The sequence below is a fragment of the Scyliorhinus canicula genome, chromosome 3 (genome assembly GCF_902713615.1).
Source record: "Scyliorhinus canicula chromosome 3, sScyCan1.1, whole genome shotgun sequence".
NCBI classification, from domain to species: Eukaryota; Metazoa; Chordata; class Chondrichthyes; order Carcharhiniformes; family Scyliorhinidae; genus Scyliorhinus; species Scyliorhinus canicula.
Window position 1 is genome coordinate 177876270 of NC_052148.1, and position 26727 is coordinate 177902996.

The 26727-nt window shown below is 47.4% G+C and overlaps 1 protein-coding gene across 1 annotated transcript in view; it reads right to left on the reverse strand.

Moving 5' to 3' along the window:
• The window catches only part of fras1 (Fraser extracellular matrix complex subunit 1), a 601677-nt gene that overhangs the window by 330543 nt on the left and 244407 nt on the right, over positions 1-26727 (reverse strand). The window contains exons 9-12 of the mRNA XM_038791813.1: positions 23988-24179; positions 21348-21437; positions 11652-11690; positions 6173-6320 (exon numbers count right to left, since the gene is read on the reverse strand). Coding sequence (XP_038647741.1) covers positions 6173-6320; positions 11652-11690; positions 21348-21437; positions 23988-24179 — 469 coding nt within the window. The remainder of the gene's footprint in view (positions 1-6172; positions 6321-11651; positions 11691-21347; positions 21438-23987; positions 24180-26727) is intronic.

Genomic DNA, 26727 nt, shown 5'->3' on the forward strand with positions numbered 1-26727 from the left:
TCTGCGGCCCCAAAATCACCTGTCTGTTCCCCTAACTAAATAATTCCTTATCAATATTGCTCTTCTTTCCTTATTCCTCTCCTTCTGCACAGTCAGGCTGCTTGTGGAAGCAGCGTCTTCATCAGCTTCCAAAATGGAAAACTGATTTGAGAGTGGGACCAGAGCAGGGGACTCTTGTACTACACGCCTGTTTCTCTTAAGGTGGTCAACCTTCTTTCCTCCAGTCCCTTCAGCTGTCGTGTGATCACCATTCTCAATGTGGGGGGCAGCTTTGCGAGTTTAGAGGACTTGGAGAAGGAATATGAGCTGCCCAGTGGGGATGGGTTCCAACAGTTACAGGTCCGGGACTTTGTGAGGAAGCAGGTGCTGTACTTTCCCGATTTGCCACCCCCGGTATTATTGGGTAAGGTGGTATTGGAGGAAGGAGTGGGGAGAGGCCAGGTGTCTGACATCTACAAGGAACAAATGGACCGGGATGGGGCCCCGATTGGGGAAGTCAAGCGGAAATGGAAGGAGGAACTGGGTAGGGTGGGGGACTGGAGGCTGGGACGTGGGAGGAGGATCTGAGGAGGGTGAATGCAACCTCGTTGTGCGCAAGGCTCAGCTGTATCCAGTTTAACGTAGTTCATAGGGCGCACAAGACGATGGCCAGGATGAGCAGGTTCATTGAGGGGTTAAGTACGGCTGTGGGCAGTGCGCTGGGGTGGCCCGTGAACCATGTTCACATGTTTTGGGCATGTCCGAAACTGAAGGGGGTTCTGGCAGAGGTTCGCGGATGTAATGTCTGGGGTGCTGAGGGTGAAGGTGACCCTGAGTCCAAAAATGGCGATATTTGGTGTGTCAGGAGACCCGGGAGTCCAGGGTGGTGAGAAGAGATTAATGTTCTGGCCTTTGCCTCCCAGGTAGCCCAGAGACAGATTTTCATAGAATCATACAAATTACAGTGCAGAAGGAAGCCATTCGCCCCATCGAGTCTGTACCTGCCCTTACAAAGAGCACCCTACTCAAGCCCACGTCTCTACCCTATCCCCGTAACCCAATAACCCCCACTTAATCTTTTTGGACACTAAGGGCAATTTAACATGGCCAATCCACCTAACCCTCACATCTTTGGACTGTGGGAGGAAACCGGAACACCCGGAGGAAACCCACGCAGACACGGGGAGAACGTGCAGACTCCACACAGACAGTGACCCAAGCCGGGAATCGAACCTGGTACCCTGGAGCTGTGAAGCAACTGTGCTAACCACTATGCCACCGTGCTGGAGTGGAGGGACCCGGAACCACCAAAACTGGGGCTGCGGGTGAGCCACCTGGCCGAGTTCCTAAAATTTGAGAAAATCAAGTTCACCTTAAGAGGGTCGATTGATGGGTTTGCCGGGAAACTGAGGTATTGAGGGAGTTGGAGGAAGGATGGGCGGAAGGGACTGGCAGGGGGGTTGGGGTGTTCATTAGTTATTAATTTATTTATTATGAGGTTCCTGTTTGTCCTTACTCTTTTTTTTTTTATAAATTTAGATTAGCCAATTATTTTTTCCAATTAAGGGGCAATTTAGCGTGGCCAATCCACCTACTCTGCACATTTTTGGGTTGTGGGGGCGAAACCCACGCAGACACGGGGAGAACGTGCAAACTCCACACGGACAGTGACCCAGAGCCAGGATCGAACCTGGGACCTCAGCGCCGTGAGGCGGTTGTGCTAACCACTAGGCCACCGTGCTGCCCTGTTTGTCCTTACTCTTGTGTTGGTTTGTATTTAATGTTCACACAAATGATTTAATAAAAATATTTTTAAATAAAACATGCTATCCAGGTAACTCTCAGCCTCACAGATGCATCACAGTGTCTTCAGCCACCGCTCAAGCTCCAAGTTGGGAGTATTTCCTACACATGTAGGTCATCTAGGATGCTGGCATGGTCCATGACCTCCCACATATGACAGGTCACACATTTCACCTGGCTGACTTCATCTGCCATATCTTAAACTTAATGGTATTTCACCTTACTTGCTAACTTTTCAAATTACTTAGGCTTAAAACATACTCATCTTACCTTAACTTAGTCCCCTTGTCTAATTCAACTTTGGCCTACTTATCTTTGTATTACTTATTATAATGGCTTACACTGTTTCCAAACTGCTTCAATGCAATGCTGACTGCAAGACACCATTCCCAGGCCGCTTCACTGCGATGCTGACTGGGGACAATGTTCCCAGGTCACGGGTCATATTTAAACACCACACCAGAAAACTCGAACACCATTCAGAACTTTGATTTCATACCCATATAAATAGATGCATTTGTACAAGACGTAGATATTACACATGACTGAATAACTTAAAACAACAGTCATTCAACTACTAAGTAACTAAAACAGATGAAATGTGGGACATCGTGTTTGGAGCAAGATAGCATGCCCGTGGAACCCAAACGCCAATTCCAGACAATTCTGCTTCCATCTTGGCAGAAGCAGTTTTAATTTAGAATTCTTTATTTATTTATATATACACTAGTGGCATGCTTGGGCACTCAGACACACACGTAAGTCACCCAAGCACAGACACGTACACACATTTCTACCAGCAGGATTTGTACCAAACATAAAAAGCAAATGCTGTTATTTATAAATAATGTGGGGAGTCAGGAGGGTTAGTTAGGTTGCAACCAGTTTTTCTGATATGTTTAAAAATTAATTCAAAACACAAGTTAAATAACGCAAAATTCCCCCATACACTCTTATTTTTCTCCAACCATTCTTATTTTTCTCCAACCAGGGCTATAGTGATAGGGGACTCAATCGTTAGGGAATAGGCAGGCGATTCTGCGGACACAATCGAGACTCCAGGATGGTATGTTGCCTTCCTGGTGCAAGGGTGTCTCGGAGCGGCTGTAGGACATTCTAGGGGTGTGTGTGTGTGTCGGGGGGGGGGGGGGGGGGGGGGGGGGGGGGGGAGTGAACAGCAAGCTGGGGGGGGGGGGGTTGACAGCCAGCTATCGTGGAGCACATAGGCACCAACGATATTGGTAAAAAACAGGATGAGGTCCTATAAATTGAATTCAGGGAATTAGGAGTTAAACTAAAAAGTAGAACCTCAAGGTAGTAATCTCAGGATTGCTACCAGTGCCACAAGCTAGTCAGAGTAGGAATGACAGGATAGATAGGATGAATGTGTGGCTCGGGAGATGGTGCAAGAGGGAGGGATTCAAATTCCTGGGGCATTGGAACCGGTTCTGGGGTAGGAGGGACCAGTTCAAACTGAACGGTCTGCACCTGAATGCTTGTAGTATTCGGAATAAGGTAAATGAGTTGAAGGGGCAAATCATCGTGAATGACTATGATTTAGTGGCCATTACTGAAACATGGTTAAAGGATGGCCACGACTGGGAGTTAAATATCCGAGGGCATCAAACTATTTGGAAGGACAGAGTGGATGGTAAGGGAGGTGGTGTATCTCTGTTATTTAAGGATAACATCCGAGCAATAGTAAGGGATGACATCGGTGCTATGGAGGATAAGGTTGAATCCATTTGGGTGGAAATCAGGAATAGTAAGGCGAAAAAGTCACTGATAGGAGTAGTCTATAGGTCATCAAATAGTAACGTTATGGTGGGGCAGGAAATAAACAAAGAAATAACTGATGCATGTAGAAATTATACAGCAGTTATCATGGGGGAATTTAATCTACATGTCGATTGGTTTAACCAGGTCGGTCAAGGCAGCCTTGAGGAGGAGTTTATAGAATATATCCACGATAGTTTCCTAGAATAGTATGTAATGGAACCTACGAGTGAACAAGCGGTCCTAGATCTGGTCCTGCATAATGCGACAGGATTGATTAATTATCTCATAGTTAGGGATCCTCTCAGAAGGAGCGATCACAATATGATGGAATTTAAAATACAGATGGAGGGTGAGAAGGTAAAATCAAAAACTAGTGTTTTGTGCATAAACAAAGGAGATTACAATGGGATGACAGAAGAACTAGCTAAGGTAGACTGGGAGCAAAGACTTTATGGTGAAACAGCTGAGGAACAGTGGAGAACCTTCCAAGCGATTTTTCACAGTGCTCAGCAAAGGTTTATACCAAGAAAAAGGAAGGACGGTAGAAAGAGGGAAAAACGACCATAGATATCTAAGGAAATAAGAGAGAGTATTAAATTGAAGGAAAAAGCATACAAAGTGGCAAAGATTAGTGGGAGACTAGAGGACTGGGAAATCTTTAGGGGGCAACAGAAACCTACTAAAAAAGAAGAGTAAGATAGATTATGAGAGTAAACTTGCTCAGAATATAAAAAGAGAGTAAAAGTTTCGACAAATATATAAAACAAAAAAGAGTGGCTAAGGTAAATATTGGTCCTTTAGGGGGTGAGACGGAAGATTTAATAATGGGAGATGAGGAAATGGCTGAGGAACTGAACAGGTTTTTTGGGTCGATCTTCAGAGTGGAAGACACAAATAACATGCCAGCGACTGATAGAAATGAGGCTATGACAGGTGAGGACCTTGAGATGATTGTTATTACCAAGGAGGTAGTGATGGGCAAGCTAATGGGGCTAAAGGTAGACAAGTCTCCTGGCCCTGATGGAATGCATCCCAGAGTGCTAAAAGAGATGGCTAGGGAAATTGCAAATGCACTAGTGATAATTTACCAAATTTCACTTGATTCTGGGGTGGTCCTGGTGGATTAGAAATTAGCAAACGTGACATCACTGTTTAAAAAAGGAGGTAGGCAGAAAGCGGTAATTATAGGTCAATTAGCTTAACTTCGGTAGTAGGGAAGATGCTGGAATCTAACATCAAGGAAGAAATAGCGAGGCATCTGGATGGAAATTGTCCCATTGGGCAGCCGCAGCATGGGTTCATAAAGGGCAGGTCGTGCCTAACTAATTTAGTGGAATTTTTTGAGGTCATTACCAGTGCCAATGGGGATAACGGGGAGCCAATGGATGTGGTATATCTGGATTTCCAGAAAGCCTTTGATAAGGTGCCACACAAAAGGTTGCTGCATAAGATAAAGATGCATGGCATTAAGGGTAAAGTAATAGCATGGATAAAGGATTGGTTAATTAATAGAAAGCAAAGAGTGAGGATTAATGAGTGTTTCTCTGGTTGGCAATCAGTAGCTAGTGATGTCCCTCAGGGGTCAGCGTTGGGCCCACAACTGTTCACAATTTACACAGATGATTTGGAGTTGGAGACCAAGGGCAATGTGTCCCCAGTTTGCAGACGAGTGTAAGATGAGTGGTAAAGCAAAAACTGCAGAGGATACTGGAAGTCTGCAGAGGGATTTGGATAGGTTACGTGAATGGGCTGGGGTCTGGCAGATGGAATGCAATGTTGACAAATGTGAGGTTATCCATTTTGGTAGGAATAACAGCAAAAGAGATTATTATTTAAACGATAAAATATTAAAACATGCTGCTGTGCAGAGAGACCTGGGTGTGCTAGTGCATGAGTTGCAAAAAGTTGGTTTACAGGTGCAGCAGCTAATTAAGAATTTTGTTCTTCATTGCTAGAGGGATGGAGTTCAAGACTAGGGAGGTTATGCTGCAATTGAATAAGGTGTGAGTGAGGCCACACCTGGAGTATTGTGTTCAGTTTTGGTCTCCTTACCTGAGAAAGGACATACTGGCGCTGGAGGGTGTGCAGGGGAGATTCACTAGATTAATCCCAGAGCTGAAGGGGTTGGATTACGAGGAGAGGTTGAGTAGACTGGGACTGTACTCGTTGGAATTTAGAAGGATGAGGGGGGATCTTATAGAAATATATAAAATTATGAAGGGAATAGATAGGATATATGCGGGCAGGTTGTTTCCACTGGCGGGTGAAAGCAGAACTAGGGGGCGTAGCCTCAAAATAAGGGGAAGTAGATTTAGGACTGAGTTTAGGAGGAACTTCTTCACCCAAAGGGTTGTGAATCTATGGAATTCCTTGCCCAGTGAAGCAGTTGAGGGTCCTTCATTAAATGTTTTTAAGATAAAGATAGATTGTTTTTTGAAGAATAAAGGGATTAAGGGTTATGGTGTCCGGGCCGGAAAGTGGAGCTGAGTGCACAAAAGTTCAGCCATGATCTTATTTAATGGCGGAGCAGGCTCAAGGGGCCAGATGGCCTACTCCTGCTCCTAGTTCTTATGTTCTTATTCTTAGGTATTTGTCAGACATATATACAAACCTGGTTGGCATTCTGGGCAACATTCTCCCTTCACTTCAACAGCAAGGCTCCCAATAGGGCAGAGAGGACAGGAGCGCTTATAACAGATCACCTGTGAATCTCGGCATTCACATTCTTTACAAGGGCCTTCCTTCCATTTTTCTCCATTCTATTTTAGGAGGGATTTAAAAATAGAAAGTATTTTCAGTGGAATTAGTTTCTTTGATCTAAGATTTATCCAGAAGTTAATGGGCACAAAAATATTAACAGAATTCTCTAAGCAAACCTACATATGAGACAATACTTGCTTTTAATTAAAGTTGCACAAAACATTAGAAAGGATTCTTTATTAAATCGGATATTAAAATGGTTCTCATTACAATCTTTATTTAAGAGGGCAGCTCTTAGCTTATGAAAAGGCAGCAGATATCAATAGCTACAAAAGCCACGCTGAGTGGAAGCATAAAGAGACGTAGATAGATGTACAGTGTTATTGGGAAAATAGAAATAATCAGAACTTCAATCCTCAAACAGAACAGTAAAAATTCCAAAATACCATGTGATAAAATGGAATTTTGGCTAATCCAATCAGTGACTGACTCATATTGTAACCCAGAAGAACCTGCAGCTCTCAGTCACCCCTCAGCGGCTGAATTCTCTGCCGGCGGTATGCTCCATTTTGCCGGCTGCCCGGGGTTTCCCGAGGCCATGGGGCTGCCCCACCATGGGAACTCCCATTGACTAGCCGGCGTAACGGAGCATCCTGCCGGTGGGATAAAATAGAAATGTGGCGTGGCGGGGCAGAGAATCCAGCCAAGGTTTTTGTGGTGAGCCACGTAAGGCTACGTAAGGCTGTTGTATATGTTCACTATTGTTCTACAGTTCTAGTACTATCATTATCTCCACTGTATACTTACTGTTATTGCTGTTCTGTTGTTGGTTGTTGCTGTTGTGCTGTTGGAATGTTGTTATTGGTGCTGCTGTTGGCTCGGTCCAGCTCAACCAGTCCCGGCATTACCATCTGCGAAATTCTATGATGGCCGTCAAACTCAACGGGCAGGAGGCGTCCTGTCTCTTCGACTCTGGGAGCACAGATAGTTTTGTCCACTCCGCCCCTCTGAGGAGTTATAAAGCCCGTCGATCTGGGGCAGTCTTGCAGTGCGGGAGGAGCTACAGGTTGGCACACTTTTAATCTATTAAGGCACCGGTTCAATTCTACTCAGCGTCTCGACTGAATTGATGCCCATCAATTTAATAGACTAAAGGTTTTTGATAATGGATGATGCCCTCAAACCTGAACGTCTCGAACTGGACCCACAGGCCGCTGAAGCGTTGGCTATCTTTGAGCATTGGCTCAGTTGCTTCGAGGCCTACCTCGACTCCTCGACTGCTGTGGTTTCCCCGGCACTCAAACAGCGTCTCCTCAACGCCTGGGTGAGCCACAGGATCTTCCAGTTAATCAGGGACGCGGCCTTGTATACGGAGGCTGTAGACGTACTCTAGGGACAATTTTGAGGCCAGTCAACAAGGTTCTCGCTCGGCACCTCCTGACCACGCGGCGTCAGCGCCAGGATGAGTCACTCGCAGAATATCTTCGTGAATTGAGGTTACTCGCCCACAGTTGTAACTGCTGGGCGGTCTCTGCATCGGAGCATTCGGATCTAATGATTTGGGACACTTATGTGGCTGGAGTCCAGTCCAGCTATATCCGGCAGCGCCTCCTCGAAAAAGGGGCTCTCAGACCTCAAGGCGATAGTGAAGCTGAATACCTCATTAGAGCCTCAAGGCCTTCCCATCCGACCACGCGGCCATCCTCAGGGACGTCATAGGCGAAGCCATCACCCGACCCAGGCGTACCTCACTCCTGCGCCGCGCGGCTGCCGGCCAGCTCCGGAGGACCTTGCTGTTATTTCTACGGGTAGGGCCAGCATCCCCGGCAGCACTGCCCAGCATGCAGCGCTGTGTGTAATGAGTGCGACAAGAAAGGTCATTTTGCGCTCTAAAGCCCAAAAATCAAAAGCCTGTCAGGGCCGGCCTGAGGCTCACAGACCTTGCAACGTGGCATCATGCCTGCCGGGACTGCCCCCTTCCAACGCGTCATCCGCCGCATGCGACCCGTGGGGGTCGCCATCTTGGCCGACATCGTCGACGCCGCCATGTTGTGATCACGCTGCTGCCACAGATTGTCCTCCGCATTACCTCAGCTCGGTCCAGCTCGACCAGTCCCGGCCTTACCATCTGCGAAATTCTATGATGGCCGTCAAACTCAACGGGCAGGAGGCGTTCTGCCTCTTCGACCCCGGGAGCACAGATAGTTGCGTCCACCCGGATATACAGGTCCTCCCCGTCTCGCAGACTACATCCCTCGCCTCCGGTTCGCACTCCGTGCAGATCCGGGGGTATTGCGTCGCAAACCTGTCAATACAAGACGTGGAGTACACTAACTTTAAGCTCTACGTCCTTCCTCATCTCTGCGCTCCCCTCCTTCTCGGTTTAGATTCCCAGTGCAACCTCAGAAGCCTAACTCTAAAATTCGGGGGAACCCTGCCCCCTCTCACGATCTGCAGCCTCGCGACCCTGATGGTCGCCCCTCCCTCGCTCTTCGCGAACCTCACCCCAGACTGTAAGCCCGTCGCCACGCAGAGCAGACGGTACAGTGCTCAGGACAGGGCCTTCATCAGGTCAGAGGTTCAGCTGGTCCTGGAGGAAGGGATCATCGCGGCTAGTAACAGCCCCTGGAGAGCGCAAGTGGTGGTTGTCAGGACCGGGGAGAAGATCCGGATGGTAGTCAACTGCAGTCAGACGATCAATCGGTACACGCAACTCGATGCGTACCCCTTCCCACACATATCTGACATGGTCAAGCAGATTGCGCAGTATCGAGTCTTCTCTACGGTAGACTTGAGGTCCGCGTACCACCAGCTCCTTATCCGGCTGACGACCGCCAGTACACTGGCTTCAAGGCAGATGGCTGCCTCTTCCATTTCCTTCGGGTCCCCTTTGGTGTCACCAATGGGGTTTCGGTCTTCCAACGAACAATGGACCGAATGGTGGACCAGTACGGGCTGCGGGCCACGTTCCCGTACTTGAATAATGTCACCATCTGTGGCCATGACCTGCAGGACCATGACGCGAACCTAGACAAATTCCTCCGCACCGTCCGACTCCTTAATTTAACCTACTATAAGGAGAAATGCGTTTTCCGCACAACCCGTCTGGCCATCCTCGGCTATGTCATGGAAAACGGTGTCCTTGGGCCCGACCCCGACCGCATGCACCCCCTTCTCCAGCTCCCCCTTCCCCATTGCCCCAAGGCCCTGAAACAATGCCTGGGGTTTTTCTCGTATTATGCCCAGTGGGTCCCCAACTACGCGGACAAGGCACGCCCACTCATTAAGTCCACCACTTTTCTCCTGATGGCTGAGGCCCGTTTGGCTTTCAACCGCATCAGAGCCGACATTGCCAAGGCCACGATGCTCGCTGTGGATGAATCCCTTCCGTTCCAGGTGGAGAGCGATGCGTCCGACTTTGCCCTGGCCGCTACCCTCAACCAGGCAGGAAGGCCTGGCGCCTTTTTTTCCCGTACACTCCATGCCTCCGAGATTCGACACTTCTCCGTCGAGAAGGAGGCACAAGCCATTGTGGAAGGTGTGCGACACTGGAGGCATTACCTGGCCGGCAGGAGATTCACTCTCCTCACAGACCAACGGTCAGTTGCCTTCATGTTTAATAACACACAGCGGGGCAAGATTAAGAATGACAAGATTTTGCGGTGGAGAATCGAGCTCTCCACCTATAACTACGACATCTTGTGTCGCCCTGGAAAGTTCAATGATTCCCCAGATGCCCTGTCCCACGGTATATGCGCCAGCACGCAAACAGACCGGTTACGGGCCATCCACATCGACCTCTGTCACCCGTGGGTCACCCGGCTTCTTCACTTTGTCAAGGCCCGCAACCTGCCCTACTCCACTGAGGATGTCAGGGCTGTGACCAGAGATTGCCAAATCTGTGCAGAGCGCAAGCCGCACTTCTATCGGACGGACAAGGCTCACCTGGTGAAGGCCTCCCGCCTTTTGAACGCTTCAGCATGGACTTCAAAGGGCCTCTCCTCTCCACTGACCGTAATGTGTACTTTCTCAACATTGTTGATGAGTACTCCCGCTTCCTGTTTGCAATCCCTTTTCCTGATATGTCCTCTGCCACTGTCATCAAGGCCCTGCGCAGCATTTTCTCCCTGTTTGGTTTCCCCGCCTATATACATAGCGATCGGCACTCCTCTTTTATGAGTGATGAGCTGCATCAGTACCTGCTCAGTAAGGGCGTCGCCTCGAGCAGGGCTACCAACTACAACCCCCGGGGGAACGGCAGGTGGAGAAAGGGAATGCTACAGTCTGGAAGGCCGCCCTTCTGGCCCTACGGTCTAGAAGTCTCCCAGTCTCCCGCTGGCAGGAGGTCCTCCCTGACACGCTCCACTCCATCTAGTCACTTCTGTGTACTGCCACAAATGATACCCCTCACAACTGTCTATTTGTCTTTGCCAGGACGTCGATCTCCGGGGTCTCGCTCCCGGCCTGGTTAACAAAACCTGGGCCGGTCTTCCTACGGAAACATGCAAGGAGCCATAAGGCCGATCCCCTTGTTGAGCAGGTTCAGCTTCTCCACGCAAACCCTCAGTACACGTATGTGGCACACCGAGATGGACGACAGGACAGAGTCTCCCTCCAGGACCTGGCTCCCGCGGGTACCCCCGTGCCCATTAGCACCGCACCCCTCCCAGCCATCTCCCAACTCAGCTCCCCACCCACACCTTCACCAACATCTCCCACAGGGTCCTTTAGCCCTGCCTCTGCGTCGTCACCCTATCCGGGACCCTGTTGTGCGGACGATGTGCTCCCGCAGCCGAAGGTCTCGACGCCAGTGTCCACGCCGTAGCCGGAACTGAGGCGTTCGCAGCGAACAATTCATCCTCCTGTGAGACTGAACTTGTGAGTCCGCTTCAGCCCCGCCAGACTTTTTTCATAACGGGGGGGTGAACGTGGTGAGCCACGTATGGCTACGTAAGGCTGTTGTATATATGTTCACTATTGTTCGTCTGTTCTAGTACTATCATTATCTCCACTGTTGTATATACTTACTGTTATTGCTGTTCTGTTATTGGTTGTTGCTGTTGTACTGTTGGAATGTTGTTATTGGTGCTGCTGTTGGCTCTGCCTGTGGCTCCGCCCCTCTGAGGAGGTATAAAGCCCGTCGATTTGGAACAGTCTTGCAGTGCGGGAGGGTTAGGGTTAGGGTTAGAGCTACAGGTTGGCACAATTTTAGTCTATTAAAGCACCGGTTCAATTCTACTCAGCGTCTCGAATGAATTGATGTCCATCAGTTTTTAGACTTCCATCCAAACAGTGGTGCTTGTGGGTTAAAAGGTTATTACTTCAGCTCTGATAGTGCTTCTTTCACTGTTGCATTTTTACTCAAAAGAATCACAAAACAATTTACATACCTGCAAATGTTTTTCACCTTTCAAATCTGAATGATGTGCCTGAGAGAAAAAAGGTAATTATTAATAAATTATGCGCAAAAGGTTTCTTCTGATTTGAACATGTGGTAAATTCAAATTTTCACCACCCAGTCACTAATCTGGTGGCTCAGTCATTAAAGAATCAGTACAGTTTTCATTCTATTGAAGTCAATGGAATGATAATTGGGTGAATTCTATAACAAGTGATGCTCTTCTTCACTATCGCCACCCACATGGTAAAGATGAAGACTTATTCAAAGTTCTTCCGCTTTCTTTTTTAGGAATCTATATCTTTACTTTTCTTTGCACATACTTGCACTGTGACTTTTCATTACTCTGTACTGTGAACAGGCTATTAAGAACAGAATGTTCCTGCACTGCTGGACAGAAAAAGTTACATTTTCATGGACTGTTTTGCCACACAATACCTCCAAATTCTGTTTATCATTCTCCTGCATGTGCACTATAAATTGTTAATATACCAAAACCTTGGTTTACTTTTCTTTTGACTGTCGAAAGCCTAATTTTTGAAAGTGAAAACTAGACTTCACATTATCATAATATTAATCAAATGAAACAGAATAACAAACTGGCACATTGGAAAAATATATTGAATTAATATCAAACACTCAAGATTGCCATTTTGATTTAATGCTCAGATCAGATTCAATGGAGACCATAAACAAACATTTGTCCCAGCAGCTGATAAAGAAACTGCATTCATCAAGAGTAATTATTAACTACGGAATTACTATTAAAATATTTTTGCTATCAACCTAGATATTTTCCTTCAACTTACCATGACAGATTTCCTGTTAAACCAAATATGAATAGACAAATTAAAAAAGAGGTGGGGAGGGTTACTTTGATGGATTTCATTTAAGCAACTAATATCAGTCAAAACATCAAACTTAGAATAGAAAGGGAAAATGATTTATATTCAACTTTATCCAGTACTGCCAACCATTCTACACCGTGGCAGGGGCCTGTTGCGCCTTCCCTCCCCTCTCAGGCGAGTGTTCCAGCAGCACCATTCGCAGTACCCCAACAGCATTCCAAATTGCTGAAAAGTACCTAATCAGAAGATGAGGTGCTGTTCTTCAAGTTTGCACTGGGGCATACTGAAATGAACATGCTATCTTCCACAATGGGAATTCTGACATGTCTTCCTTTTGCCGCAACTGAAATAAATGAAAATCGCTTATTGTCACAAGTAGGCTTCAAATGAAATTACTGTGGAAAAACCCCTAGTCGCCACATTGCAGCACCTGTTCGGGGAGGCTGGTACGGGAATTGAACCGTGCTGCTGGCCTGACTTGGATTCCCCCGACTGTAATTAACTGGACTCTCAACCATGTTTGACCCATTTCCCGTACTTTTACTCTCACCTCTTCCCTTTCCTTCCAGAACCAGGATCGGGTTCACCTTGTCCCCATTTTCCACCCCAGCAGACTCCACATTCAAAGGATTATTCTCTGTCATTTCCACCACCTCCACATACATCTCCCCCTCCCTTCCCGGTCAGCGCTCCAAAGTGACCATTCCCTCTGTGACACACTGGTCCACTCCTCTATCACCCCACCTCCTTCCATGCAATCACAGGCACTGTATCCCTGTCCTTTTGCCTCCTCTCTCCTCATTGTCCAAGGCAAAAAGACTCCTTACAGGCAAAGCAGCACTTGTACTGTAATCACTGCGGACAAGCAGTCTCCTTGACACGGGGGAAACCAAATGCAGACTGGGTAACTCCTCCACACAGTCAGAAACCATGGTTGCTTTTCTTTAATTCGTTCATGGGATGTGGAAATCGCAAGCCATCCCGAATTGCCCTCGAGGGGGCAGTTAAGAGTCAATCACGTTGCTTTGGATCAGGAGTCACATGTACGCCAGACCAGGTAAGGACGACAGATTTCCTTCCCCAAGGGACATTAGTGAACCAGATGGGTTTTAACGACAATGGTTTCATGGTCATCACTGAATTTTAAATTTCAGATTTTTATTGAATTCAAATTTCACCATCTGCAGTGGAAGAAAGAGTACTCCCGTGCCCTCGGCCTCACAAACCACCATGGATCCACCCGACCCATCTGGTCCATAAACCCTCTCAGTATCTTGGCCGCCGCCGGCCTCCTACCTGTCCTAGAGCTGGACCGATCCAGTGAAGGATCCAACACCGTATTGAAGTCCCCCCCCATGATCAGACCTCCCGCCTCTAGATCTGGGACCCGTCCCAACATGCGCCTCATAAAGCCCGCATCGTCCCAATTTGGGGCATACACACTAGCAAGTACCACCTTCTCTCCTTGTAGCCTGCCCCTAACCATAACATACCTACCCCCCTTATCCGCCACCACCTCCGATGCCTCAAACGACACATTTTTCCCCACCAAAATCGCCACTCCGCGGTTCTTCACATCCAACCCAGAGTGGAAAACCTGCCCCACCCATCCCTTCCTCAGACGGACCTGGTCCGCCACCTTCAGGTGGGTCTCCTGAAGCATTGCCACATCTGCCTTTAGCCCCCTCAGATGAGCAAGTACCCTCGACCGCTTCACCGACCCATTCAATCCTCTCACATTCCAGGTGACCAACCGGATCAGAGGGCATCCCGTCCCCCCTCCCCCATTGACTAGCCATAGCCCGTCGACTGCCCGCCCCAGGCCAGCACCCCCTGCCCGACCCAGTCCCCACAGCAACAACACCTCACCTCTGTCCCCCCCGGCCCCCACCAGCTCCTTCCTGACTCTGCCAGCAGCAACCCTGTACTCCCCTTTCCCCCCCTCCCTCCCCCCCCAGGCTAGGAACCCTCCTAGCCGCAAACCGTCCTCCATTGTACTTCCGTGGGTCAGCTAACTTCTGCTGACCCCGGAAACCCCCGCCAATAACCCGACCCCTCCCAAAGTGGGATCATCCCCCATCCTATCCCTCCTCCAGGCACCGTTCCAGCGCGGGGAAGAACCAGTTAAGGCCCCGCCTCCCCGGTCATCGTCTCCACCCCCCAGCCCCGCAGCATGAGAAACCAGAGGAAAGCCCGCGCTTTTGCACTGCCCCACCACACCCTTCTGACGCAGCTCCCAAATACCAGCCCCACTCCATACCCCCAACCCGACATAGAATACAACAAACCCCCCCAACCCTTCCCGCAAGATACAAAATTCAAACAATGCCCCACAGCAAAAAACGTAACAGAACAACACCCCCATAAATAATGCAGAATCCAGCAATAAAGTATTACAACCGACCCCGCAACCCCCAACCCCTAGTTCAAGTCCAGTTTCTCCGTCCGCACGAAGGCCCACACCTCCTCCGGGGAATCGAAATAATAATGCCAGTCCGAATAAGTTACCCACAGGCGCGCAGGCTGCAACATTCCGAACTTAATCTTCTTCCTGTAAAGCACCTCTTTCGTCCGATTAAACCCTGACCGCCGCTTAGCCACCTCCGCACTCCAATCCTGGTAGATCCGTACTACCCCATTCTCCCAGTTGCTGCTCTTCACCTTCTTGGCCCAGCGCAGCACACACTCCCGATCACTGAACCGGTGGAACCTCACCAGCACCGCACGCGGGGGTTCATTCTCCTTAGGCCTCCTGGCCAGTACTCTGTGTGCTCCCTCCAGCTCCAAGGGCAGATGGAAAGACCCGGCCCCCACTAGTGAGTTCAGCATTGTAGCCACGTAGGCTGTCAGGTCCGACCTCTCCAGCCCCTCCGCATGGCCCAAGATCCGCAGATGTTTCCGCCTCATGTGGTGATCAAATTCCTCGAAGCGGTCCTGCCACTTCTTGTGGAGTGCCTCGTGTCCCTCCACCTTACTCACGAGGATCCCGGCCTCCTCCTCTCGTTCAGTGGTCTGCGTCTGCAACTCCTTGATGGCAGCACCCTGGGTTGTCTGAATCTCCAAGAGCCTTCTGTTTGTTTCCTGCAGAGAGCTCAGTACCTCAGCCTTGAAGTCTGCAAAACAGCGCAGGAGAGCAGCTTGTTGCTCCAGGGCCCACTGCTTCCACTCCTCTGGAGCTCCGCCGGCCGCCATCTTGGATTCCTTCCCCCGTTTTTTCTGGGGAGCTGCTGCCATTTTTCCCCCCCTTCCACTCTGAGTTTGAGTCATGAACTGCGGGGAAAGTCGATCAGCACACCTTCTCCCACCGGGAGACGTCGAAAAAGTTCAGTTTTGGGCTCTAAAAAGAGCCGAAAAGTCCGTTTGAAACGGGAGCTCCCAAATGTGCGGCTTCCTACGTCATCGCCGCCACCGGAAGTCCAGCAAGCAACAGTACTTAAGGACATCTTAGCTAGTTTGTACTGCGCACTGCCCCCATGGTTCCAGACATCTAAAACATTGTTTCAAGATGCGGATAATCTGGAACACTAAGACTCTTCTGGCTCTGTGCACTTGAAATATTTTCTTCAGGTCTTGTCCATCGATTCCTCAATGGGGTAAGCAGTCATGGTAGGTAGTGTTTGTACCCAGCAGATAACCTTCTCATCTTCCTGGCCCTTAACATAAATGGCGGTACTGTGGATTAGTGTAAAATTATTTGGATGGTAGATATTCTTGTGACAGATTCCATACTAATTGCCCATATATTTGCTGCATATTTGTAGAGTGAAATCCCATCTATGCATAATGGGGGTGAAATTGGGAATAGACGCGTGTACAGCTACATGCGTTTAATCAATTATAGTCCTACAATTTGGGAAATCCAGACGGAATGTTTAAGGGTTTCATGGTAATATAGATGAACAGTTTGCAAACTAATAAGTTAAAAAGCCCTGACGTAGGTGAAATACGTTTCAGGTTTAAATAAAGCCTAGCTCGGGATTAAAACTCCTTTGTAGCCAATGAAGTATTTTGTAGCCAGTTTACAATGCAGGGTCCAATAAATAGCAATGTGATGACTGACTAAACAGCTTTAGTGAAGTCAGTTAAGAATATCTACTGCCCCTCACTTTTCTTCAAAGAATGCCATTGGATGCTTTATGTCCAACTGAGAGGACGCAGGACATTGCTTTAATGTCTCATCTTAATGATACTACTCACAATGAAGTAAAGAGTTTGCCTTGATTATGTGCACAAATCAAAGTGCAGCGTGACTCAACAACGTTCTAACTCAGAGGTAAGTGTGTGTTTCCACTGAACCAAGGTTAGCACCTAAAGCAGCAACTCCAAACAAATCTAGCCCAACACAAAGGAAAAAACATCTCTTGTAGTATCAATTATACATGGAGCACTGTTTGAGCCCAGGATTAACTTACATACAGATATTTAATAAGCCTAGAGCATACACAGATGTAATCTTTCAATGCGAGACGAATATCCAGGTCACATTTGACATTCACAGCACATCAGGAGCTTTGAAGGGTCTAAGATCCCCAGAGGATGAGCCATTGGCAGATGTTACTAAAGGTGTCTCTCAGTGATGAATGTTTGTCAAACGGCACAAGCTAAAACATGTATTGGAACTACTTCATCTGGATTTCTGCTACTTCATCTCAATGTTAGTATCAGCATTTCGAAGCTGAAGTTGTGTACTTCCATTCCTTATCTGACTGTTTGGCCTCTATTTCTCTGGAAGCGATTGCACCATCCCTATCACTCTACAGTACCTGATTTCTGGCAGTCGTGGAACTTGCAGGAACTGCCTCATCACAGTTCACTTCACAGTTGCCATAAGTAAAAGATCTAAGTAAATGCATTGCACAAGATTTATTTGATAGAAAAGCAAGAGATCTATTTAAACATTCATAAGCGGAACAACTTTCTGAAAATGCAACATATTTTACTCCTCAGTCCACTGTCATGCTGGAGTAAGGAGCCACAAATTTCCTCTTCCCATCCAGTCAGAGATGCTCCCTCAGCTCCCCAACACCACTGCCAGCCCGTACAAGTATTATACATCACCCTCGTGCCACACAAATTACTTAAAATAATCTGAGCCTAGGGAAGTAGGCAAGGGGTGCGAGAAAGTGCAGAAGCCTCATCCGAACAAAAATGGTGCAGGAAGTAACATATTAGCCTGGATTAAAAATTGGCTGGCTGTCTGAAAACAGAGTGTATGTATAAATGGATCTCTGTCTGATTGGCAGGGTATGCTGAGTGGAGACCCACAGTGGCCTGTGCCGGGGCCTCAACCTCTTACAATTTACATCAATGACTTAGATGAGGAAAGCGCAGACATGGTGGCTAAATTTGCAGATGACACAAAGAGAGGAAGGAAAGCATATTGGAAAGACACAGAATTTGCAGATGGATATAGAGGTTGAACGAGTGCACAAAAATCTGGCAGATGTAGTATAATGTGGGAAAATGTTGTTCACTTTGGAAGGAAGAACAAAAAGGCAGAGCGTTACTTGAATGGAGAATGTCTGCAGTGCAGAGAGATTTAGGTGTTCTTGTGCATAAGTCCCAAAAGGTTGGTATGAAGGTTCAGCATGTAATCATGAAGGCCAATGGAATGTTAGTCTTTATGATAAGAGGAATTCAACATAAAAAAGTAAGGATGCTATGGTTCAGTTATACGGGGCATTGGTGAGACCGCATCTCAAATACTGTGTGCAGTTTTGGACTCCCTTTTAAAGAAGGGTGTAAATCCATTGGAGGTGGTTCAGAGGAGGTGTACTGGATTGATACCTGGAATAAGCAGGTTCATTTATGAGGAAAATGTGGACAGACTGGGCTTGTTTCCACTGGAGTTTAGAAGAGTGAGGAGTGACTTGATTGAAGTACGTAAGATCCTGCATGGTCTTCATAGAATTTACAATGCAGAAGGAGGCCATTCGGCCCACCGAGTCTGCACCTGCTCTTGGAAAGAGCACCCTCTTTAAGGCCACACCTCCACCCCATCCCGTAACCCAGCAACCCCACCTAATCTAAGGGCAATTTAGCATGGCCAATCCACCTAGCCTGCACATCTTTGGACTGTGGGAGGAAATCGGAGCACCGGAGGAAACCCACGCAGATATGGCGAGAACGTGCAGACTCCGCACAGACAGTGACCCAAACCGGGAATCGAACCTGGGACCCTGGAGCTGTGAAGCAACTGTGCTAACCACTGTGCTACAGGTGCTGCCCCTGTCAAGATGGATGTTGAAAGAGTGTTTCCTCTTGTGGATGAGTCCAAACCTAGGGGGCACTGTTGTAAATTTTGGAGTAGTTCTCATAGGACAGAGGCAGGGATAATTTTTTTGCTGAGTGTTTTGTGACTTTGGAACCCTCTGCTTCAGATGACCATGGAAAAATGAGTTGCAGAATACTTTTAAGGCAGATGTAGATAGATTCTTGTTAGACAAGGGAATCAAAGGTTATCGGGGGTAGATGGAGAATGTTCAACTCAACATATACAGGTCAGTTATAATCTTACTGAATGGCAGAGAAGGCTCAAAGGGCCACAAGGCCCACTTCTGCCCTATTTTGTATGTTCATAAAATCACTAACAATTGAGACAGAGGATATTCTGCAGAAAAAATTCTAAATTAGAGAGCAATAGATTCAACTTGTCATTGAGATTGCTGAATAAAATCTGTGCAAAGTAGCTTAATTTAATATAATCCTTTTTGCTTCCATAAAATCCTTCAGGATTTAATTATAACAGGTCATTTTGTGTTGCTGGAAAGCTTTGCCCAGTGGAAGCATAAATTGGAAATTTGTGTTTGTGTTGTGCATGACCCCTTGACCACTGATTTAAGCAGACAGACAATCATTTACAATGCTCACCTAAAACTTCAATGTGTGTTCAGCAAAGCTCCTCACCAGGAACATCGCTGATAATTAAATTTGTAATGTCCTCATTCAATTTATTCTTTCAAATAGTTCTAATGAACTTATTTTCATAACTTAATCAAGCATACTTAAATGTTCTGGAACTAGAGACTGGATATACATGCCAGAACTACTGAGTGGGCTGTATATGATTATATAGAAATGCGAGCTCCAAATACAAATATTATGAGACTCCCTATGCAACAAAAATTAACTATTTTTCTCTACTCTTTATAGTGTGATTGTTCACGGTATTTAATCAGATTGTGGCTCAGATTTCTGTACTGAGAGAACCTCAAGGCAATGTTACGAGATATATTTGAAAATACGGATGGTCATAATCCAGGAAGCAGTGGCATAGTTGAGGGGTTGTGGGATATGAACAAACACCCTCCCCCTGCACCAATTTTTTAGTTAAACAAAATGGCACTGGAGGACTCCCCCCCCACTTCATTTCTCTCTCAGGACCCTCTGTCATCCATCTTGGTCTCCAGCCGTTTGGTTCAATCCTCAAGCCTGTTTGTTCTCGACTTGGTTGGATTTAATTGGTAGTCTACAATTGTAGCATTGCTTCCTCCTTGAAGATTATTCACTGGGCCCTTAGTCCCTGGTTAATCCTGGCTTTGTCTTTGTGTCTGAACACTCTCAGTTCTACCCCTTTGAAACAGTGGAAGAATTATGTTGGGCAAAGGCAGAGATATGGGGGGGGGGAAATGCTTCTCCACCTGTATTGTGCCCGGCGCACATCCTGCTATTCCTGGAGAGCCCCTAAACGAGGTTTGCCCTGTGGGTCAAATGGAGTGCGATGCTCCAGGCCCACAACACCTGACGCAATCCCAGGTGAGCAAGAATATTTAAATGAGTATTTAATGATGCTCAGACTGACGTCCCAAATCTCCCCCCCGCTGACACAGCTGAGGCGGCAGGAATAGCTACTGGTCTCCACCACCAGAGACCAGCATTTTGACACACCTGGGGTCTCAGAGGCCATTGAAGCCCTGGGTGGTTTGGGACATGGCACCCTAGCAGTGCAACTTGGCAGTGCCCAAGTGCCAGGGGGTACTGCCCAGGAGTGAGGCTTGAAAGGGGGTGTTGCCATGAAGGGGGCCGGGACCATGAAGGGGGGGGGGGGGGGGGGATAGGATTGAGGGGGCATAAAGGGGGAGCTGGCATTTGGCAACCCCATATTGGGGGTATTGCTCAGAAGGGGGGCTGATGCCAGCTAAAAGGGTTGGGGCCTGAAGGGAAATTCTATAGGAGGGCCTCAATGCCCTGATTCCAACAATCCTTGGGGGTGGGGGGCCTGAAGTCTCACTTTGAGGTCTCTTTGAGGCCAGACTAACTGGTGTCCTTGTGATTTTCGGTGGATTTCTCCCCGGCTCCAAAAAAACAACTAAGTGTGGGAGGAATGCGATAGGAATCGCACCGAAACAGCCAACACGATTTGCACCGGTTTCCCCACCCAAAATTACATTTAGTTATTTTGGGGGAGAAATCTGCCCAAGGAGTTGCTTACAAAAGCAACTTCTCATAGGCTACTGCCAATATTTGGATTGCTTGTAATCCCAAACCTTCGGTTCCAGCTAAACAGCGTCAGGAAGTACCAATAAACGTTTCCTGGGACAAAAAACAGAATGTGGCCTGAATATCCTGAGATTTTAATATCCCAGCAAACTCCCAGTTTAGCCAAAGGTTTTGCATGCAAGTGCACAAAACCAGAAAGGACCATCAGGAGTTTTGTGGACCAAATCATGTATTTAATTCATAGTTAATTCGTGGACACCTCTGGTTTCACAATGTAATCCAATTATTCCTTCATTAGGCGTGTTTCACATGAGCGATTACTGTGTATGCACGTAACCATGCTTTCCTTGAAACATCTTCCATTTGATTCTGAGTACACTCTACACGTATTAAGGACTCACCTCCTTAACTTGCTCTTTATAAACACAGTAACTGGCAACTGACAGACATTCAGGACAGCATTTTCCAGGCAAATGCAGCAATTCTTCACCCTGCAGATGATGACAAACATTTACTTAAATCAGATAATGATTACCACAATTTATACAAGTGTAAAACTGGATACTGGCAAAGGAACACATTAATAGTAATAGCTTGAGCCCAGAATTCTGGGAGTCTTCTTCACCACAGAAGTTTAAGGATTATGAAACTAGGTCAGCAGCATTTAGACAGGATAGGCTCCAATTATGGTACAGGGAAAAGTGGATTATAATGAACCCTTGGCAGGCAGAAATGCCACATTGAGATGGTAAGGATGACCTCAGAATGGAATGTTAATTGCTGAATAGATGCCAAGATATCCTTAAAGGCAGGAGGAGGTCTCCGTATAATAAACATCTGAAGAGATAAAGCAGCAAATATTTTGAAGGCCAACTTTGATTGATTAAGCATGTGGAATGGTCAGAGAACTATAAAGAGATAATATTGTTAATGAGTAGGTGCATGAGCCACTGGCAGGTGGCCTTTATGACCACTAACATGTTTAAATATTAACCCTGCATTTTGCATCCTAACTACATGTCCTGCGCATGCACTTAGATACTATACTAACCTTACATAATTTAACATTTAAATGTACAGTAGTGGATGTGACTGCTTTAAGCTGCCAGAGGAGGCAGTTCACAGGGGCCACTGAATCTGTTCTTGTAAGTGGAATTGACACCAATCTCATAATTCTTGCATATGTTGGGCTTGTATGAGTGTATTGATAAATAAAGATTAATTAGATATGTTTCTATCTCGAGTCCACATACCTGTATTAAAATGAAGGATAAGTTTTCTCTCAAATACAGATGTAACTCCCCAAAATCCCAAATTGTGGGTTGGATAATTTAAATAGCCGGGGTGAGAAATCCATGCCAACTAAGATGTAAAAAGAGTGATGCCTGACTGCCCAGCAGAAAATCAGACTGATATATTGTTTGTTCGAGCCAAAGCTTCTTTAGTGGCTGAAGAATTAGTGATAAAATTTGGAATCAATTCCCTGGGTTGAATACTTTTCCACAGATGTGGCCACTGTTGGAGCTAAAGAGGGTGCAATGGGCTTAATTCCCAAATTCGTCCAGAAATGCCCAAAATTCTGGCAACGGGTTGGGGGTAGAAGAGATATCAGCTCCCACAGGTGGATTTGCTACTCGTTGGGAGTGGCTCATGCTGTGTTTGTCCTCAGCCATACCCAGTTCTTAACTGTGGGTCCAAGTAATTGTTGGCATGCACAGTATACCGCTGCAATGGACAGGTCAAACTTGGTGAGAACACCCATTGGATCTCTTGCCCTCGAAGACATAAGGATTTGTCGACTCTGGCATGCGAAGACTGATTCCAGCAGATTAGGTGGAAGACCATTTCAGGTTCAACCATCAAGACAGTTCAGAAAAGGGCAGCACGGTGGCCTAGTGGTTAGCACAACCGCCTCACGGCGCTGAGGTCCCAGGTTCGATCCCAGCTCTGGGTCACTGTCGTGTGGAGTTTGCACATTCTCCCCGTGTCTGCGTGGGTTTCGCCCCCACAACCCAAAAATGTGCAGAGTAGGTGGATTGGCCACGCTAAATTGCCCCTTAATTGGAAAAAATAATTGGGTAATCTAAATTTAAAAAAAAAAACAGTTCAGAACAGTTCAGTGAATGGGGAGAGCTCGACAAGACACAGAAGACGTCTTGGTCATCTACTACAACCAGATTTACCCCCAGTCGTAAGACTTTGTGCCAATCTCCCTCACTATAATCCAATTCATAGGCAAATTATGTTCATCATCTTAAAATGATGGACAGGGTCACCTTCGCCTTGAAGGGTGAACAACATATTTTCATATTTACCCATTTTGTGAACCGGTCAGGCATCACTGAACCAGAAATACCAGTGCTTGATGAGTTAAGTTTCAAGTACACTTAATATGCATGTGGCTGGGAATAGAGGGCAAATTTGCTTCAAAGTGCATCAGTGCTATGATTTGAGAAGTAATTACTTTTTCCTTGATTCAAGTCATTATAGAATCCCTACTGCAGAAGGTGATCATTCGGCCCATTGAGTCTGCACCAACCCTCTGTAATAGCGCCCTACCTAGCTCCCCGCCCCTCCCCCGCCCTATGCCTGTGACCCCGCCCAATCTTTAGACACTGAGGGGTTATTTATCATGGCCAATCCACCTAACTAGCACAGCTTTGGACTGTGGGAGGAAACCAGAGCACCCGGAGGAAACCCACACAGACACAGGGGGAACGTATTGACTCCATGGACCAGAACCCGGGTCCCTGGCGCTGTGAAGCATCAGTGCCAACCACTGTGCTATTGTGTAGTTGTACGGCATGATGCGCATTGTCGTCATCAGCCCTCCTATTTAAATTTTTTAAGCATTATACCATACTTTCAGGATGCCAAGTTCAATGACGTGCAGATAATTCGGAATAACCCGACTGAACACCTGAATATTTGTAGCACTTCATTCAGATGACTTTTTAAAAAAGAAATGCAGCTCTTTGACCAATTGCTGCAAAGCCAGACCACCATTGTTCAATGACAACATAGGAAACAGGCTCCCTTACCCACGAGCACTCCACTCTGGCACATTCGGCAGTCTGACAGATGACCTGTCCTCTCTCACACATGCAGAACTCGCAGTCAGTTACATTCCACATCTCTTCATGATACCTGATGACACCTTCATACAGGCAGTTCCCTTTTCCAGACACGCATTCCTCGCAGCAGTGTCCAGATCTTCTGACTTTATTCAGTCCCTGTGAAAATAATTACTAAATATCAAAATTGAGATTCATTTTGGCATCTTAAGGGATGTACACAATGGCCCCAATACCAAGGAGGAAGCAGGGGGGTGGCTACGTGCATTTGGGAAACTTGGAAGAACAGGGGCTGGATTCTCCCCTACCCGGCGTGATGGAGGGTCCCGGCGTAGGGGAGTGGCGCCAACCACTCAGGGGTCGGGCCTCCCCGAAGGTGGGGAGTTCTCCCCACCTTTTGGGGGCCAGCCCCGCGCCGGAGCGGTTGGCACCAGAAGACTGGCGCAAAAGACCGGCGCCCCCGGCAGCGGGGCTGGCCGAAAGGCTTTCGCCGGTAGGCGCATGCGCGATGTGGGTTTCTCTTCCGCTTCCGCCATGGCGGAGGCCGTGGCAGAGAAATAGTGCACGCAGGGCACTGGCCCGGAGTCTGAGCGGGGGGCCCCGATCGCGGGCCTGGCCACCGTGGGGGCACCCTCCGGGGTCCGATCGCCCCCCCCCCCCGCCCCCCCCCCCCCCAGGACCCCAGGGGCCCGCTCGCGCCGCTGATCCCGCCGTTACAGAGGTGGTTCAAACCTCAGTGGCGGGAGAGGCCTCCCAGCGGCGGGACTTCGGCACATCCGGGCCGGAGAATCGCCACAGGGGCCTCGCCGATCGGAGTGGCGAGATTCCCGCCACCGCCACTTCCCGGGTGGCGGAGAATCTCTGCCACGGTGGGGGCCGGATTTCCGGCGGCCCCAGGCGATTCTCCGACCCTGCTGGGGGTCGGAGAATTTCACCCCAAGTTTCCATCTGGAATAAAAATAGAAAATACCGAAAACCTCAGCAGGTCTGTTGGCGTCTGCAGAGAGAGAAAGGGTTAACATTTTGAGTCTGAGTCATACGGGCTTGAAACTTTAACTCTCCTTCTCTCTCCAGATACTGCCAGACCTGCTGAGTTTTTCCAGCATTTTGTGTTTGTATTTCAGATTTCCAGCACCCACAGTATTTTGCTTTTATTTTAGGTTTCCATCTGGCCCTGCTGAATTTAACAGCAGGATCTGATAACACTTTTTGTCTCAGTATCCCAGCTGCAACCTAAGAGAGGCTAACAGTAAAGTGAGTGGATAGGCCTTTGGTGCTTTGGTGCCAAGCTACAGCTGGGGATTAAAGAGGAAGAAGAAAGGTATCACAACGACTGTGTTAGGGAAGATATTAGGGGATTAGAGGCTCATGGACAAATTGGAGGTTTCGGTGAGGGAAAAATCAGGGTCTGGAGGGAGATCAGAAAGGTTGATTTCAGGGGCGAGAGAGTCTAGCTGGGGCCAGAGAGAGCATGTTGGAGATTACTCCTGCTCCTTCTGGATTCAGCAAGCAAGTGTCTTTCCAGAACTCCGAGCGGATCACGATTCTTTACCACCCTTTAATTACCATGTTTCTGGGAAACCTGCCGGACCAGAGTTAAATTTAAACTGGAATCAACATGTGAGGCATGCAACTTCATTAGAATAATTATATGAGCAACACACCTCCCTAACTCTAACCCACCCCTCTAACTATCTGCATACACATTCTAAGCGGGCAGATTCAAGTCAATGGATTTAAAGTTTGAGATTCACATTTTGACATCCCAGCCAAAGCAAACCCACCCTTTTCTGCGGGTTAAAACCTTCCTCAAGTGTGTTGGGCTTCTTGTCACTTGGGCACAGACAGAAATTGGAAATTCAATAGACTAAAATGGTCTTCGCTATCCCTGTGTAAAACAACAAAAGAAAATGGGATCTGAAGCTTACAACTGGGCAGAAAAACACTGACATTAACCTTGACCATTAGATAGTTTAACTTGGCATTCAAATGACCCTAGAACAGGTTTTCATTCATGCCTTTCAACCCATCTTCCAAATCATTTTATCCATGGTTATATTTATTCATGTGATCGCCTAATTCCTCTACGCCAGGACGTTATTTTACAGCTGTGACTTAATGTACAATTAGAAATATACATTTGCAAGGAGGAACTACTTCTCGCAGAGGGTGGTGAATTTGTTGAAATCGCTGCCCCAAAGTGCAGTGGAATCTGGGTCAGTATGGGCTGGTTTAGCTCAGTGGGCTAAGACAGCTGGTTTGTGGTGCAGAACAAGGCCAGCAGCGCGGGTTTAATTCCCGTACCAGCTTACCTGAACAGGCGCCGGAATGTGGCGACTAGGGGCCGTTTGCAGTAACTACATATTTGTGACAATAAAAGGTTATTATTATTAAATGGTTTCAAGAAGGAGATAAGATATATTTCTGATTTTTTTTTTTAATGGGCTAAAGCTATATTGGGAACAGGAAGGGAGGTGGATTGGAGACCAGGAAGGGATCAGCCATGATTGAATGGCGGAGCCGGCTTGATGGGCTGAATTGCTGACTCCTGCTCCTAATTCCTATGTTCCCAAGCTCCAAGCCACAAATAAGCACACAGAATAATAACCTTCAGCAAATTCAAAATACCAATTCCTTATCTGCCCTTAAGAATTGGACGCTGTTATTAATTATGATCCAAACGTATTTATAAAATGCTCAGTTTGCA